Genomic DNA, 18075 nt, shown 5'->3' on the forward strand with positions numbered 1-18075 from the left:
GGTGCTTACTTCAACATGGCCTTTTGAGTAGAGTCATATTAACAACTGCCAGCTAGGGGCTCCTATGTACCAGCCCCCAACTAGAAGATAGCCCAGAGAAGTATGGCAGGCTTAGGTTTAAGAACTATTGGGATTAGTACAAAGGTAAACTTACAGTTTTATTGAAAGCTTCTGAGCTTTAAGTTAGCAAGTTATAGGGGCACGTGAATACTAATAAGAAGTGGTGGTATGCTTTGTACACTTGGGGGCCTTGATTATGAACTATCTTAAGGTTTACTACCGTCCTGAGTCCCTACCTGAGAACTTCTCTTTCCCCTTAAAATACACATGTTCCTGGTTTAGCCCTTGGATACAGTGCACAGAGAGATATATATTCAAGAAACTTGGATTGGGGTCCTATTGCCCTTTGAGAAAGCATGAACCTTTGGCTATACCCTCTGTACTGAATGAGCTCTTTAAGCCTTCTGAATGTTGGTTCACTTGACAAGACAGATTGAAGTCTCAGGTGTGTTCCTAGGAGGGCAGGAAATAGTCAAGTTGCTGCTAGATCTAGAATGGTTGTCTGAGAGACATGGGTTGTTATAGGAAACTTGGGAACAAGGGAGAAAACCTCTGGGCCATGAAACTTTTACAGAAACTCATTAAACTGATAGTGGCCCTGAGAAAATAACCATATAATTGCCAGTGCTAGGGGAAGATTTCTTGCCCGAAGGTCATGTCTGCCCTCCTCAAAAGCAAACCTTACAGAGTTTCGTTTCTTTTCCCATCAACAGGTAACAGTCCTTTGGACAGCCCCCGGAATTTCTCTCCAAATGCACCTGCTCACTTTTCCTTTGTTCCTGCCCGTAGGTAAGTTGATAGAAAACCTCCTCTGGGACCAGCACCTGTGGCACTTGCATGAGGGTTAGTTGAATGTCAGATTCCTCCTTTAAGTGTCACTATTCTTTCAAGTGTATTACCTGAAGCTCCCATCCATCAAAACTCTGTCTTTGCTTTCCTCTCCCATGTTGTAATCATCGTGTTCTGGTTTTGCTTTGTAGGTGCCCCATGTATTTGTGTTTGAATATTTAAACAGGAGAGTAGATATTAAGTAAAAGTAGATTTATTTGTACAATTCACTTTTTTTTAAGTCCGTGATGTCCTGCGGGTATGTTCCAAAGCGTTACACTCTCAATTGAGAACTGTCCTAGAGTGATCGATGAGAAAATAAGCTCTCCTCCAGGAGGACCCAAAGTTACACTCTTTGTCCTCTCTAACTCAGCTAGTTTAAGGTGGCTGGAAGGGCCCTCTGTGCTTCTCTCCTTGACTTTGAACTGGAGTTCGTTTGGGGGATAAAGAGACTACAGGGACTTCACTTTTCCTTCCATGAATTTAGAAAGATTTGGTGCATACAAAGCCATGCTTATGGTCCACCTCCTGTGTTTCTCCCCTCTTGAGAGTGATACAAACCTGTCTCTGGCCCAGGGCAGCAATGCTGACAGCTCTGTCTGTGGCTGGAATATCATCAGGCCTTTGGAGAAAGCTGAATGAGATTAATCCATCCAAATCACATACCTAGGCTCTGTACACACGTGGTTTCTTGTCAGAACTTTTCTAAGATTTGTTGCCAGAGTTTATATTTATTTTATCTTATTTTTTAATTTTTAACATTATTCTTTGTTAGAGTTAGTCTCTAGTATAAGACCTCCAGGAAAATTATGGTTCCAGATTTGTAACCTTTAATGGATGGAGAATGTAATATAGCTGGAGGCCAGGACAGTTTTAATACTTAGACTACTTTTTTAAAAAAGACATATTAGGAAAAGGGGAGGCTCCTGGAAACAGTGTTAACTCACTATTCCAATGATAGCCCAAAAGAAATCCATCCTCTTTCCAGGATTATTTTTGGCTGAAAAGAACATGAACAGGTTGGGATAAGTTTGATGACTGATTTGGGTTTCCTCCCTCAACCCACTTACCTTATTCAAAACAAGTTTTATCCAGGGTTGTTCCACGGGCTCATCTCTCCTACCCTATGGAACTTCCCATTTGTTAAGCAAGGATCCAGATAAGATCACTTACAGTGTAAGAATATGCTGGATTGGTGCATTTGTTTTTCCAACCCAGGTGGAAAGACTTATCCCAGACTTCTTGCCTGGACTGTATATCAACTGCACTCTCAGAGTAGGTATGAGCTGGGACACCAAGACCTGTGGCCAGATCCCCATAGGTGGCATCGAGTTACTTCTCATTCATTCGATAAATATTTGCTGAGCACCACCACGTAGAGCCAGGCACACTCGGCTGGGTGCTGAGTTATGTAGTGGTAGCAAAATAGACATAGTCCCTACTTCCCTGAAACTCACGATGTAGGAGAGTCTGTGTACTGGTTGTTTCCTTTGTAAGGACTGCTGCTCCCTCAAATCTTCATTTAGCTAACTCATTCTTATGATTCATATCTCATCTTAAACGTCACCTCCTCAGAGAGGCCTTCCCTAAACATTCAATCTAAAGGGGCCTTCTTGTCTTTCTCCATCAAATCATCCAGTTTTATTTTCAAAATAGTACTTTTCAGTTCCTGATATTTTCTTATTTGCATATTTTCTGTCTCAGTTCAACCACGATCAAGTCACCTTTAATAGAGATACCTTCATTTGTTGAAAGCTCTGTGTCCTGGCGGGAAGACAAATGAGTAGTGGGAGAGAAAGACAAACAAGTATATAGATATAAGTTATGACAAGCACCATAGAGGGAAAGAGCATGATGCTGCATGAAAGAACAGGAAGAGGGCCGGGCGCAGTGGCTCACGCCTGTAATCCCAGCACTTTGGGAGGCCGAAGCAGGTGGATCACTTGAAGTCAGGAGTTTGAGACCAGCCTGGCCAACATGGTGAAACACCATCTCTACTAAAAATACAAAAATTAACTGGGCATGGTGGTGCAGGTCTGTAATCCCAGCTACTCAGGAGGCCGAGGCAGGAGAATCACTTGAATCCGAGAGGTAGGTTTGCAGTGAGCCGAGATTGTGCCACTGCACTCCAGCCTGGGCGACAGAGTAAGACTTCATCTCAAAACAAAACAGAACAAGAACAGGAAGAGACTAAGGCCAGAGAACCTCCATTGGGCGGCCATGTAAAACCTCTCTGAAGGGTGAGAAGCAGCTGGCACGTTAAGTGTGAGGACCCAGGTGTGTGCAGACCATTCTAGGCAGAGGGAACAGCCTGTTCCATTGATACCGTGGGTCTGTTTCATTGCCTTGGTTTGGGAGTAGGACCAACTGGGAGGCCTCAGGGCCTGTTTTTTTACCACTGAGACACAAACAGGTCTATGCTAAGTGGCATGACATTTGAGTCATGTGCATGGAACATGGATCTCTGGGCTGTCCTCTTATAGAACATAGTAGGAAAAGCTGCTGGTTATTGGTGGGGTGGGGAGAAGTGTTTCAACCCTGCCAAACAGAGTATCAGGAATTGTTTGTTTCTGTGTTACTGGCTGGTGCTTTGGAGGATCACATTGGTTTGCAATATCAAACAAAAGACAGATTGAACACTAAGGATAGACCCATTGGTCCTACAATTTCACTTCAAACTATCACACATTCCTAAACAGAAGGAATGTGCCAAGCTAGACCAAATACCAAGATTCAAAAAGATTACTCTCTCTGGTTCCTTTGGTTCTCACTGTAATGTGTATTTTTTTACTACAGCCATAGCCACAGAGCTGACAGGTAATAGCGGGTATAATGGGGAGAGGGGCTGGGAAACTGCTATGCATGGCCAGACAATATGGTTTGTGATGTTGTGGTTGGTGAAAACTGGTTGTGATGATTCTTCTCTGACTGGGTATGAACATTGGGCCTTTCCTATCTTGCAAAGAGGCCCAAAGGGATCTCCCTCTACCTGCTGGAACCAAGGCTCAGAGCTCATGTGCTTGGATGCAGGAATAGCTGAATAGTTCCAAACTTCTGAGCTTAGGGACAAGTCATCCTTATTCCCACAACTTTACACAGTCAGGTGACTGCGGTGACCAGATAGAGGAAATAGAGGCATCATGGGGTGGCATTTCTTCCTGACTCTGGTGGCCCCTGCCGTTCATTATACAGAGAAATAGCTGCCATGCAACTGGTTTTCATTTTTATCTAAGGGGAGGAAAACTCACATGTGCAAAAGTGTATTTGACAAGGGTTTGGCAAAACCAACCCTGAGTTATACTTGTCTCATTGTTGCTGAGCTGTGTCCTGGAACCAGCTTGCTTTATTGTGTGGTGCTCCCAGGACCCAGCAAAGAGGTCAGAGAGAACGTGATGTCTGAGCACCTTCCTGGACATGTCTGAACCTCAGAGACTAGGTTCCAGCAGAGTTATAGCCTATATGTGCTGCTGCCAGGGTGGCATGAAGTTTGAGTCATGTGCATGTGGCATGGAACCTTCGACTCACCCCTTAGAGAATGGAGTAGAAAAGCTGCTAGGTATTGGTGAGGGTGGGGAGGAGTGCTTCGAAGGGAGAAGCCCCAGCAAGATGTATTCCTTTTTGCTTCTTCCTCTCCCTGTCCCTGCCATAACCATGAAGCCTTGAACAAACCACCCAAATCTCAGGATCCTAGTGTTTTCTCTGTAAATTGTAATATGAACTTATAAAGATCCTCCATTGCTGATAGTCTAAGGTTCCATGAGTAGCAGCAAAAAAAGTATCTAATTTCAACCAGAGCAGGCTGTACCCTTAAGCCCTACAAAAAAGAATACACCACATCCCACAGTCCAAGCAAAGAATCACACGTTCATGTTATAAAAGTTTCAAACTAGATCCTTGCTTGATCTTTCCCCTCTACAGTAAAGCAAATAACTGTGTGTGTGTGGGGAGGGTTGTTTGTTTTCATGAGAGCTTTGGGGAGCATCCTTTTGAGAGCAGCAGGAAGCCTCCCCCAAAGCCTCTTATACAGCTAAGGGTATGTCACCTCCCTCCTCTTTCATAAAGTTACTGTCACTCTTCGACAAACATTCCCAAAGATTGGTTTTATGAGTCCTAATGGCCCCTAGGCAGCCTATAACTATTTCCCATTGATTAGCTCAGTTCAGACCCAGATGGTGGCCCACTTCTTCCTGTTGTCAGCCAGTGGCCTGGGGAAGACCAAAGAACCCTTAATATGGAGCCTTCACAAACGGAAATAGCTGCATTTCAGTGGCAGTTCTATCTTGTGATGTTGCCTGTAGCTGGAATCCTCTGTCATTGTTTCTATGAAAGTAAGTTGAGAGTATGAAAATGTTTATTCCAAAACCACAGTGTTATATGACAGATGTTCTTCTGTTATACAAAGTCATGGACTATTTTATAGTCAGAGATGTCTGTCTTTTCAGGGAAAACAACAATAAGCCCTCTGTAGGAGAGAGAGATAAAAGCATGTACTGGATTGAGCAGTAATGTCTTAAAGAGGAGCCCTACAGTGAATCAACTGCCCCCAAATGCTGATGGACAGACAGGCAGGTTGTGGGTCAGGGTGTAGTCCTGTAGAAACTACCTAATACTTTTTTCTTGCATACAGGACTGATGGGCGACGCTGGTCTTTGGCCTCTTTGCCCTCTTCAGGATATGGAACTAACACTCCTAGCTCCACTGTCTCAGTAAGTAGCCAAATCTGTGGTCATACTTCCTTCACCCTGAGGAAGTACTTCCCTTTGGGTTATCTAGTGTTACAAAATGGTTGTCAAGTTTTTCTCCAAAGTCAAACTCAAAGAGGTTGCTTAGAGATGATGCTGGGTGCAACAGAGGGCTGGTGTCCCTTCCCAACCATAGCTAGCTCCATAAGTGCCTTCAGAAAGGATGACCAGTGCTCTCTCTGGGAATCAGTTACATCTAGTGGAGGCAGAGGAGAGCTTGAGGATGAACTTTTGCTTTGACAGTGAGACCAGGTATGGGGGCTCCTAAGCACACTTCTCCTACTCCTCCATTCTTATTTCTAGAACTGGAACCAAGAGCAGATAGATCACCTTTCTCATATCCGAAACACTTGGTAGACTCTCCTCTCTTTTTTGCCTTTTTCTTTCAAAAAAGAAGGGAAGAGTGATTGTTATTTGATATCCAAGTTTGATGTGTATGAAGCAAAAAGCTGGACCTGTCTCTAAAACGTTTCTTATGGAGAATGTTTTAGCCTAAAACACAAGAGCTGTACTAATTGCTGCTATGCACAATTGACCCTTAAGTAAGCCCTCATTGAGCAACCTTTTTTTTGAAACAGAGTGCCACTGTTGGCCAGGCTGGAGTACAGTGGCGCAATCACGGCTCACTGCAGCTTCAACCTCCCCAGGCTCAGATGATCCTCCCACCTCAGCCTCCTGAGTAGACTGGGACTGCAGGGGCATGCCCACCCTGTAGCAGGCTAATTTTTTGTAGAGACGGGGTTTCATCATGTTTCCCAGGCTGGTCTCAAATTCCTCGGCTCAAGCCATCCATCTGCCTTGGTTTCCCAAAGTGCTTGGATTACAGGCGTGAACTACCACACCCAGCCGAGCAACTTTTTATTAAAACCACAGTTACAAGCTTGGCCAACTTTTTCTGTAAAGGGCCAAATGTAGAGTAAATGTTTTAGTCTTTGCAAGCCATACAGAAGCAGGCCGTAGACCTGCTGACCCCATCCCCATTGCTTGCAGCATTCTTCAGGTCTTCCCTGCTCATTGTGCCTTTATTCCTGAATCTCGAGCAGGGAAAAGGAGTATATTTCCTCTTCCAACCTAGATATTACTATCACACTAATCCAAAGATGTCACTGGTCTTTGGCAGCTGTTAAGTTTAAGGTCTTTCCCTAATAAACATCCCCTTTTCCAGGCCAGGCGCGGTGGCTCACACTTGTAATCCCAGCACTTTGGTAGGCTGAGGTGGGCAGATCACAAGGTCAGGAGATCGAGACCATCCTGGCTAACATGGTGAAACCCCATCTCTACTAAAAATACAAAAAATTAGCTGGGCGTGGTGGCGGGCGCCTGTAGTCCCAGCGTCTTGGGAGGCTGAGGCAGGATAATCGCTTGAACCACCAGGAGGCAGAGATTGCAGTGAGCAGAGATTGCAGTGAGCTGAGATCACGCCACTGCACTCCAGCCTGGGCAACAGAGCAAGACTCCGTCTCAAAAAAAAGAAAAAAAATCCCCTTTCCCATAACTCTTTACTCAAACAAGTGATTTTTTTTAGAACCAAGGTAAGTCTCATCTATGTATAAATATTCCTTTTCTGCAAATTTTAATAGACTTAACTCATTGCTCCAGTTTATTAGGATTCTTTAAAATACCAGTTTTGCCCACTGTAGTTTACACTGCCTCACTAGTTTCATGTTAGCTATAGCTGATAAGAATACGTTTTACAACTTTATCCAAATCATTTATTAAAATGTGGCCAAGAAATAACCCTATGGAGACATCTCACTAGCTGTTTATAACTTCATGTATTATAGCATTCTGTGAGAGAAAATGTGCACTGTTAGCCAAAAAGAAATGCTGATTTCTCACTTGTTTATTAAGCCTGTGACAACAGAGTTGTCTCAGTGTGGTGCTTTAGCTTTGGTTCTTTTTTTTTTTTTTGAGGCGGAGTCTCGCTCTGTCGCCCAGGCTGGAGTGCTGTGGCGCGATCTCGGCTCACTACAAGCTCTGCCTCCTGGGTTCACGCCATTCTCCTGCCTCAGCCTCCCAAGTAGCTGGGACTACAGGTGCCCGCCACCACGCCCGGCTAATTTTTTGTATTTTTAGTAGAGACAGGGTTTCACCGTGTTAGCCAGAATGGTCTCAATCTCCTGACCTCGTGATCCGCCCACCTCGGCCTCCCAAAGTGCCGGGATTACAAGTGTGAGCCACCGCCCCTGGCCTAGCTTTGATTCTTAAATGGATTTAGATATTTAAACCCTGGCTCTGGAAGCAGTAGCTCAGGCCTATAATCTCAGCACTTTGGGAGGTCAGAGCAGGAGTTCCAAAAGACCAGCCTGGACAACACAGCAAGACCCTGTCACTTTATTTAAAAAAAAAAAAAAAAAAAAGCTGGACATGGTGTCATGCACCTGCAGTTTCAGCTGCTTGGGAAGCTGAGGCATGAGGATCACTTGAGTCCAGAAGTTTGAGGCAGCAGTGAGCTATGATCACTCCACTGCACTCCAGCCAGGACAACAGAACAAAATCCTGTCTCTGAAAAAAATACAAACAGGCTGGGCACAGTGGCTCACACCTGTAATCCCAGCACTTTGGGAGGCCAAGGCAGGCAAATCACCTGAGGTCGCAGTTCCAGACCAGCCTGACCAACATGGAGAAACCCCGTCTTTATTAAAAATACAAAATTACCCAGGCATGGTGGTACATGCCTGTAATCCCAACTACTCAGGAGGCTGAGGCAGGAGAGTCGCTTGAACCCAGGAGGCGGAGGTTGCAGTAAGCCAAGATCATGCCATTGCGCTCCAGCCTGGGCAACAAGAGCGAAACTCCGTCTCAGAAAACAAAAACAAAAACAAAACCCCAGATCAGTGATCAGTTTGGTAAATAGAACTTGGGCTGACAATGTTTAACTTGCCTGTTCTCTTTGTCAGTCTTGTCAGGTAATGGGGGGAGTTCCCCAGTCCTGGGGCTGAATGGGTGCTTCAGCATTAGCTGCACCTATGGAAGTCCTGTGATAGCCGAGCACCCTCCCTCAGATGGCCTGTTGAGACTGGCAGTGCTGTTGTGAGGAGTCCTCAGTCACTGAGCCATGTTTAGAATTCATGAGTGTTTTCAGGTCAAGCCTAATCTTTGGGTCCAGATGTAAAAGTAATTTTCTTCCCTGCTGGATTTTCTTACCTGCTGGACACCAGGCCATAGCTGGTCTGCAGGCTATAGTTTGCTAACCCCTGGCATAATACAGTGGCCAGCTTGAGTCTAGGCACAGCCTTTACAACCCCAGAAAAGGCACTTCTTCAGATACCAGCCAAAAGGAAACATTGCTGAGCTGCCCCCAGGGTGGCTCTCTCAAGATTGTGGAAGGGAGAACGTAAGAGGATGTTATTCGCAGCTGGGCGTACCTAGAACATGTCCCAAGTGAGGAAGCATGATTTATTAACTACTTCTGCAGTTCTAAAATTCCATGAAGGTCTGGGCCCAACTCCCTGCACAACCCTTGAAGGACTCCAGTATATTGGGTTCCTCAGGGCTGAGGGCTCTGAAGCGCTGGAAAAGAACAGGATCAAGCACAGACAAGGCTAAGGGAGTGGAGGAAAGAAGACCTGCTTTGGGTTTATAGTGACTGGGAAGTTCCCTGACCATTTTCAGTCCTTCCCCATTAGTGGACTGCTCTGGGACATGTCTTTAATGCCACTTCTTAATGTTTTCCCTTCTAGTCATCATGCTCCTCACAGGAAAAGCTGCATCAGTTGCCTTTCCAGCCTACAGCTGATGAGCTGCACTTTTTAACGAAGCATTTCAGCACAGAGAGCGTACCAGATGAGGAGGGACGGCAGTCCCCAGCCATGCGGCCCCGCTCCCGGAGCCTCAGGTGAGAGTGCTGTCTGCCCACTGTCCCAGTGCATGTGGATTTCAGCTCGTTTGCGTAGCACAGGGGTGGGCACACTTGTGCTATAAAGGGCCAAGACAGTAAATAGTTTTAGGCTTTATAGGTCATATATCTTGGTCACATTCCTCAACTCTGCTGTTGTAGTAAGTATCCACAAATAATATATAAACTTTATTTACCCAAAAAAAAAAAAAAAAGTATTAGGCCATAGGTGGTCTGCAGGCTGTAGTTTGCTACCCCTGGCATAATACATTGGCCAGCTTCAGTGAGTCAAGTTCAGTAAAGCCCAAGCTCTTTTTGGCTTCAGGTACAGCTCAACCTATCACCCCAGGAGGTATTTAGCAATACTGTCAACTGATCCCTCTTTTGTTCTGTTTAAGGGTAGTTAGCAGCAGAAATATACTTTAGATTACCTCCGGTAAAAGGAGAACAATAGTATCATCAATTCTGATGGTTATCTGGCTCCAGAACCCATTGGCCCTGGGTGTATGATCTAGGCCAGCTGAAAAAGTTGCTGCTTAAGACAGGTTGCTGGCGTGGGGAAGAAGCCCATTTCAAAAGCAGAATTAAATGCCATTTGAATCTGTCTTTATTCTGTGAATCACCTGGGCACATGTTCATCAAACCAAACAAACCTTAACAGCTGCTGATTAATTTTTGATTCTCCTTGGCGTTAGCTAGTAAATCAGTGCCAGAATGTTAGGTTAAGGAAGATGATGGAGATTCAAATGAACATGACTTTAATGATTGAGCTCAGTATTGCAGGGTCCCTGAGAAGTAATTGATTGGCTAATATGTGCAGGGCAGGATCCCAGAGGAGCAGCAGTTCCTCCCAGAAAGAATCCCCTCAGGTAATGCTGGCACTGCACCGGGAGTGACAGGAAAGCTGGGCCAGACCACGATGACTGGTTCAGGTTCAGAGACTGATGAAGATGGTATCTGGGGCTTAAGTGTGAAGGATCAAGCATACAAACGAGCAGGTGTGAATCTCCAGTGCCTTTCTCTGTCTCACAGAGGAACATCTGAGTCTTGGTGGTCTCAATAACCCATGCACAGAGAAGGGTACCTTTTAGGCCAGTTGAGATTGAGAGGCCTACAGTGATGCTCAGAGAAATCCCTGGTATATTACTCTTAAATCCTTGGTAATGTGCAGCAGTACAGCAGGCACAACATGGCACATTCCAGGGAAGAAAGACAGAGTGGGACAGTTGTGGACCTAGCACATCTGGGATCATGTGTCAGGGGCAGTAAACTGGGCAAGACCCACATATCCGTTCAACTATGTGGCTCCAACTTTGAAATTTTTTGAGGAGATATAACCACACATGAGCCAGAGGGGGAGATTTAGGTTATCAGGGAAGATAATAAATTAAAGCAGAAAACATATTGGCTCCCTTCAGTAAATGACCCAGATGTATAACTCACAACAGTCTGAACTGGCCTCATTCATCCCTAAGTTAGGTCCACTGGCTGCAGCTAGTTTGGAAAAAAATGTACGTGTGCACCGTCTTCTTTGGTTGCTTTGGTAGTTTTTTAATTTGCTTTGTTCCCAAGAATATGCTGGGGCACACCCAACCCTATTGGCCAAAACTAAGAGGACACAGAATCCTACTCTGGGGAAGGTTATCCTGGGAAAGCCACCAGTGAGCTTAGGAGTAGGTCCCTTCTAGGTCTTTCTAGCCTGGAAGAGGTCTTTGTGAAAACCAAGCCTAGCTCCATATAGTACCATTTTGAACTGAACAAGGTACACTGAAAACTCCAGGAATAAGAAAGGCTCTAGAACTCAGTACCCATTAAGGTGGAAATGTGTAGGCTGCTGAAGATGATGGGAGGGGCAGGATCTCTGGGGATGGCCATCTTTCTCCTTGATAGTTCCATAGCCCTAAAGTAACACAATCATTTCTTTTCTTTTTTTAGTCCTGGACGATCCCCAGTCTCCTTTGACAGTGAAATAATAATGATGAATCATGTGTACAAAGAAAGATTCCCAAAGGTAAGGATCCATTTAAAAGGAGAGTAGCAGTGCCCCCCAGGGTGGCTGCCTACAGCCAGCCCCATTGGGAAGACTCTGGAGTGAGGGAATGAAGTGCTACCTCCAGAGATAACCAAGAAGGACAGAAAGTCAGCCAGGAGGCTGTGGACACAGCAACAAGGGCTTCCAGACTGCTTGAGAAGGAGACAGCAGGAAACTATGAGTTTGGAAACTGTATTTGCAGAGCCTTTGTTTCTTCACTACCCAGAAGTACAGTTATCCAGAGGGGAATGTCAGAAAGGTATCCCACCATATATTAAAGAGGAAAGAAAGAACTGGAGGCTTTACTTCTCACTGTGCATATGAGGATCCATGAGTCAGGGTTCATTCATTACAGGATTTGCCCTCTGGTGGCATCGTCATTTGATAGAGATTTCTTAAGCAGCACCTCATTACCAGGTGTCAGAGAGTACACAGACAGAAGTAGGCTGCACTGGCAAGAAGGCCAGAGAGAGCAGTAGAAGTGGGAGACAGATCTCAGAGTTGCTTGCTACCATTTGAATTTTCATTTTCAAGCAGGAAAATCCTTAGGGAGGAAAGTAGGTTGGTATCCTGAGATAGCTGAGAAGTAGCAGTCATAACTCTGCTGCTTGGCTGTGAACCTCCTTGTATATGGAACTAGGATCTTGTTTCCCATTTGCATGTCTCTTTTTCTGTTAAGAGATGGAGTCTTGCTCTATCGCCCAGGCTGGAGTGCAGTGGCACCATCTTGGCTCACTGTAACCTCCGCCTCCAGGGTTCAAACAATTCTCCTGCCTCAGCCTCCTGAGACGCTGGGACTACGGGCATGCACCACCACGCCTGGCTAATTTTTGTATTTTTAGTAGAGACAGGTTTTGCCATGTTGGCCAGACTGGTCTCGAACTCCTGACGTCAGGTGATCCACCTGCCTTTGCCTCCCAAAGTGCTGGGATTACAGGCATGAGCCACTGCACCTGGCCCCATTTGCATGTCTTTTTCAACACCACATGCCTGTACACTCTGACCTGGCCTTCTGAAGATAGGCCCTGTTGCTGACTGAGAAGGGATACTGGACTGTAGAACCTGTGCCCCATGGTCTGTGCTTTCCAGCTTTGGAGTGGCACTAGACAATAAACGTGAGGAAGGAGGCAGAACAAATAGCTAGGAATTCATTTTGATGTACTTGGTGTTTATGAAGTTTGGGAGTATATAATGTTGAGAAATGTATCTCATGCTTGCCCTCCTCCTCCTTGTATATTAGGTGTTTTTGTAGTATTGGATGTTTGTGTTTATAGGCATGTTTCCAGTTCCTTCCTATAGGATGAACTATTGTTGGAGAAAATGTGTTAAGATTCCTTCACTTCCTTCTTTCTCCTCTACTCCCACTCTTTCACCTCTTCCTCTTTCATTCTCCACGTAGACACAGCACATATATATGTATGTAAGTATACATTCACCTGAACACACACTGGAAATCAGAAATCACCACCTGGTAGCAAAGAAGTAAGGCAGAGTCTTAGATAGGCAGCTGAGAACTCGTTCACAGATGTGTATTTGTCGTTTTGACATGACCGCGTAGTTAGGTCTCTTGAGGTTTGGAGTCAGACCTCCATTCTCCTTTGCTGGGGATCCAGGCCAGGGTTATGTTCCTATCCACAGTCCCCCCATTCCAACTCACCATCTGTGACCAGACAGGTTCACTAAGCAGCTCTCCAAGCACCTGCCTAACTCCCTTGGGTCCTAAGGTTAAGTAAGAAGATCCTGAGATAAATGAAACTCTCTCTGACTTAAATAACTTCCTAGTTTAGAAACCAGCAGTGCCCATATACAAAGTTTACACAGTTGGGAGGTCCAGTGGAAGAACAGAGGAATGGAAACCCGTTTGCCTGGGGAAATGAAAGACTTCCCAGAGGAGACACGATACTTGAACTGAGATGAGAAGGAGAATTAGTTTGCCAGGCAGGCTTGGCAGGGTGAGAAAGCCATACACAGGGAACAGCATAAACAGACAGGCATGAAATAGCATAGTAAAGGAGGAAGATAGCAAACACTTGTGTGTCCTTACAGCAAAAGAGCTTGCCCTGGAGGGAGCTGGGGGAGATGGGCAAGGCCAGGTGAAAGAGGGCCTTGAATATAAAGCTAAGGCATCTTCATTTGACTTTACTTGAAGGTGATCTATTAATGTCTTCAGTTATCAGGTTTCCCAAATGCCGTGTAAGGAAACCAGGATCACAGGGAGCCCATTATTTTGCTATTTCCAGGTCCTTCAGGCTTAGTTCCAACTGAGCTGGGACTAGAAGGGAAGTGTGTGTTTCTTGCTTTTCTTCCCAGGCCACCGCACAAATGGAAGAACGACTAGCAGAGTTTATTTCCTCCAATACCCCAGACAGCGTGCTGCCCTTGGCGGATGGAGCCCTGAGCTTTATTCATCATCAGGTGATTGAGATGGCCCGAGACTGCCTGGATAAATCTCGGAGTGGCCTCATTACATCACAATACTTCTATGAACTTCAAGAGAATTTGGAGAAACTTGTACAAGATGTGAGTGTCCTTGTGCTGGGGTTCTGAAAAAACCTCTACCTGGTATTGGATTCATAATCCCAAGCTAGGATCAGGGCGTTAGTGGTATTCTCAGTCTTCACAGACTGCTTCTTACCCACCCTCAAAGGCAGAGCTGAGGGGCTTAGATTCCTCCTCAGTCCCCTGCAATAGTGAGAGAAGCCTGCTTGGTATCAAAGGAACTCACTTGTGTTCCTTTTCTAAATCCAAAGTTGTATCACTCTGCGCGAAGCTCCACCATGGGTAGTACTCATAAGTATTTGACTAGGAGGTTTGCTACCCAAAGCCAAAAAGTGGCTCCAGTGGCTATGATGGGCTTTCTTCTACTGGAAATACTGGTTTAAGCAGAGCCTTCAGACTGTTTATCCTCAGCCAAGGGAAAACAAATATGAGGCTTGCATGATGGGTTTAGCCATTTACATGGAGAGTTCTCTAGTTAGGACTTACATGTTTTGAGACCTGATCCTCCCTGGTGTGAAAAAATCTCTGGGAGGCTAAAGGTAAAGTAAGCTAGAGATGGCCAAGACCAAAGCACATGAGAGTTCTTAAGCACTGCTTCCTGCACTAGCGCTTCCTTTGCTATCAGCCTCTTGATTAAGGTGGCCAGATGCCATCTCACTCAGACCATAGCGGCTCCATGTTACCCATTAATACGGTTTGGGGGAGAGAGGATGTGCCTGTCTCCCCAGAGCTCATCATGTCACTAGAGAATTGCCCAGTCCAGAACCCCTTATTGCCTCCAGACCAAGACCTCTCTCTGGAGTAGTACCAACTGAGCTGAGGGCCCCGGGCTGATGACCAAAAGGACATCAGTGTGTTCGTCTAGAAGTAAGAAGGAGCGGGGAGTTTAAACACATTTTCAGGGAACAGTTCAATCTAGAGAAATGATTATTGTCAAGTAGTGGAAAGTTTCTCATATATAAAAAAGAGCAGATTGTTCTCAGTACCCCTGAAAGACATAATTAGTCCAGTGGGCAGGAGTTACAGGAAGAAAGATTTTGATTTAATAGGTGAAAAAGTACTTTCTTCTACAAAAATATCTTTTTCTGATTTCAAAATAAATATTTAAAATCAAACATTGTAGAAGTATAACTTTAGAAAGCCAGAGTCCCGTGAAAATCGCTGGTAGATGTTTGTTTCTGTTCAGGAAAAGCTTTCTGACAGTTTTCCAGCAATGGAAAGGGGCACCCCAGAGACATTTAGGAATCAGGGATTACTGCATTCGGTAAAGGATTAATGTAGAGTAACTTCCAAGTTTCCTGGTACGTTTAAGATTTATCTTCTAAAATGCTGAAGTCAGAGCCTTGTTCAAAACCTTTAGGCATTTTCCCAGACTGACTGCTTGTGCGGTTAGGTTGTTTGATACAATAAGAAGAGCACTGAATTTGGAACCAGTTTGTTCATCTGTTCCCTAATTTGCGAGGCCTTTGGAATGCAGAAAAGAATTCAGCGCAGGCTCTATCTTAGGGAATTTGCCATCAATGGGGTTACAGACCCATCAACATGTACTTAATAAAAGTAACAGCTATTACTACACTGAATACTTTATATGAATTCTCTCACTTCCACTGACTACAGTACAATATGATTGATGAGCACTAGAGATAAGTAGGTTCTGAGCACAGAGAAGGATATGCTGACTCTTTGTGGAAAGTTCAGGGAAGGCTAAATCTTAAACAGATAGGAGTTCACTGAAGCTAGGAAAAAGCATAAACAACCTCTTACTTGGGCGCAGTGGCTCATGCCTGTAATCCCAGCTTTTTGGGAGGCCAGGGTGGGAGGATCACTTGAGCCCACGAGCTTGAGACCAGCCTGGGCAACAAAGTGAGACCCCATCTCTACACTAGCCAGCCATGGTGGCATGTGCCTGTAATCCAGGCTACTCAGGAGGCTGAGGTGGGAGGATTGCCTGAGCCCTGGAGGTCGAGGCTGCAGTGAGCTGTTATTGTGCCACTGTACTCCAACCCGAATGATAGGGTGAGACCCTGTCTCTTAATAAATAAATAAGTAACCTCTCAAAGGTGTAAAGAAACTTGGTACATTCCAGAAATTGCAGATGAAGTAGTTTGCATAACTACAGTAAAAGACACTCATAGTGGAGCCGGGCATGGTGGCCCATGCTGTAATCCCAGCACTTTGGTAGGCCAAGGCAGGCGGATCACCTGAAGTCGGGAGTTCAAGACCAGCCTGACCAACATGGAGAAAACCCCGGCTCTACAAAAAATACAAAATTAGCTGAGCATGGTGGCATATGCCTGTAATCCCAGCTACTAGGGAGGCTGAGGCAGGAGAATTGCTTGAACCCGGAGGTGCAGGTTGTGGTGAACCAAGATAACACCATTGCACTCTGGCCTGGGCAACAAGAGCGAAACTCCATCTCAAAAAAAAAAAGAAAGAAAAGAAAAGAAAGACACCCACAGGGGAAAAGCTGGCAGATGATTTTTTTTTTTTTTTTTTTTGAGATTGAGTCTTACTCTGTCACCCAGCCTGTAGTGCAGTGGCGCGATCTTGGCTCATTGCAACCTCCACCTGCCAGGTTTAAGCAATTCTCCTGCCTCAGCCTCCCTAGCAGATGAGATTACAGGTGCCTGCCACCACGCCCAGCTGACTTTTGTATTTTTAGTAGAGACAGGGTTTCACCACATTGGCCAGGCTGGTCTCAAACTCCTGATCTCAAGTGATCCCCCTGCCTTGGCCTCTCAAAGTGCGGGGATTACAGGTGTGAGCCACTGCACCTGACCTGCTGGCAGATGAATTTGAAGAGTTGGACTGGGGGCCAGATGCTGAAGGGCCTTGTGAGGAGCTTAGATTGTATCATGAAGGCAGTGGGTATCATCCAGTGTGACAAACTGAAAAATGACCTGGTCAGGTTTTAGAATAATAAAAATCAGTAACATTTATGGAGCATTTAATACATGCTAGACACTACATTACCTCGTTTAATTTATCTGATGAAATCTTCACAACCCTGTAAGGAAGGTACTTAATATTATTTCCTAAATTTACAGATGAGGAAACTAAGTTAGCTCAAGATAACTTATATTTTTAAGTAGCAAAACCAGGACCCAGTCCCAGGTTTGGCTTATTCCAGAGCCTAAGAGCATACATTTTCAAACAGTCAACAAACACTGACTGACATCTGCTGTCTAGGAGGCACTCTGCTAGGCTTAGCATTTGAGGAAAGAAAAAGGGCCAGGCACGGTGGCTCACGCCTGTAATCCCAGCACTTTGGGAGACTGAGGCAGGCAGATCACCTGAGGTCGGGAGTTCCAGACCAGCCTGACCAACATGGAGAAACCCCATCTCTACTAAAAATACAAAATTAGCTGGGCATGGTGACACATGCCTGTAATCCCAGCTACTCGGGAGGCTGAAGCAGGAGAATCGCTTGAACCTGGGAGGCGGAGGTTGCGGTGAGCCAAGATCGAGCCATTGCACTCCAGCCTGGGCAATGAAAACGAAACTCTGTCTCAAAAAAAAAAAAAGAAAAAGAAAAAGACACAGAGCCTCTTTACTCACTAGGCCCAGCAGTGTAGCTGTAGAGACAGATAGCTCGTTATGAAACAGCATGACAGTACCATGTGGTATGCACGAACAGCCAGGAGAACATGTTAAAGACAGCAATTACTTCTTTTTCTTCACATGTGTATGTATATGTGTGTTGGGAACAGGAGACAGGTTTTAAAAGAATAAATGGGATTTCACCAACCGCTCATCCTTTCTCTTCATTTCATAACCAATACTTTAAAAAAAGAAAAGTCCTCATTTACTGTTTTTCTTTCCTTGTATCCTATTTACTACTCAATCTTCTGCCTTCCGGTTTCCCTTCCCACCTTACCAAAACTGTTCAGGCAAAATTCACCAAGGAACTCACTGGCCAATTGCCAAATCCTGTGTCTGCTTTCAGTTCCCATCTTCTGCCACCTCCCTGTGGAGCACAGCGGATACTTCCTGAACCCCCTTCCCCAGTTGTCAATTCACCGTTCTCACCAGTCTTGCTGCCTCTTCACAAGTTCCTTTGCTGCCCACCCCTTCAT

The 18075-nt window shown here is 45.2% G+C and overlaps 1 protein-coding gene across 1 annotated transcript in view; it reads left to right on the forward strand.

The window, feature by feature from the left end:
- The window catches only part of MAST2 (microtubule associated serine/threonine kinase 2), a 119023-nt gene that overhangs the window by 82593 nt on the left and 18355 nt on the right, over positions 1-18075 (forward strand). The window contains exons 4-8 of the mRNA XM_011969750.1: positions 774-849; positions 5516-5594; positions 9314-9468; positions 11404-11479; positions 13811-14020. Coding sequence (XP_011825140.1) covers positions 774-849; positions 5516-5594; positions 9314-9468; positions 11404-11479; positions 13811-14020 — 596 coding nt within the window. The remainder of the gene's footprint in view (positions 1-773; positions 850-5515; positions 5595-9313; positions 9469-11403; positions 11480-13810; positions 14021-18075) is intronic.

The sequence above is a fragment of the Mandrillus leucophaeus genome, unplaced genomic scaffold, assembly GCF_000951045.1.
Source record: "Mandrillus leucophaeus isolate KB7577 unplaced genomic scaffold, Mleu.le_1.0 Scaffold902, whole genome shotgun sequence".
Classification (NCBI taxonomy): domain Eukaryota; kingdom Metazoa; phylum Chordata; class Mammalia; order Primates; family Cercopithecidae; genus Mandrillus; species Mandrillus leucophaeus.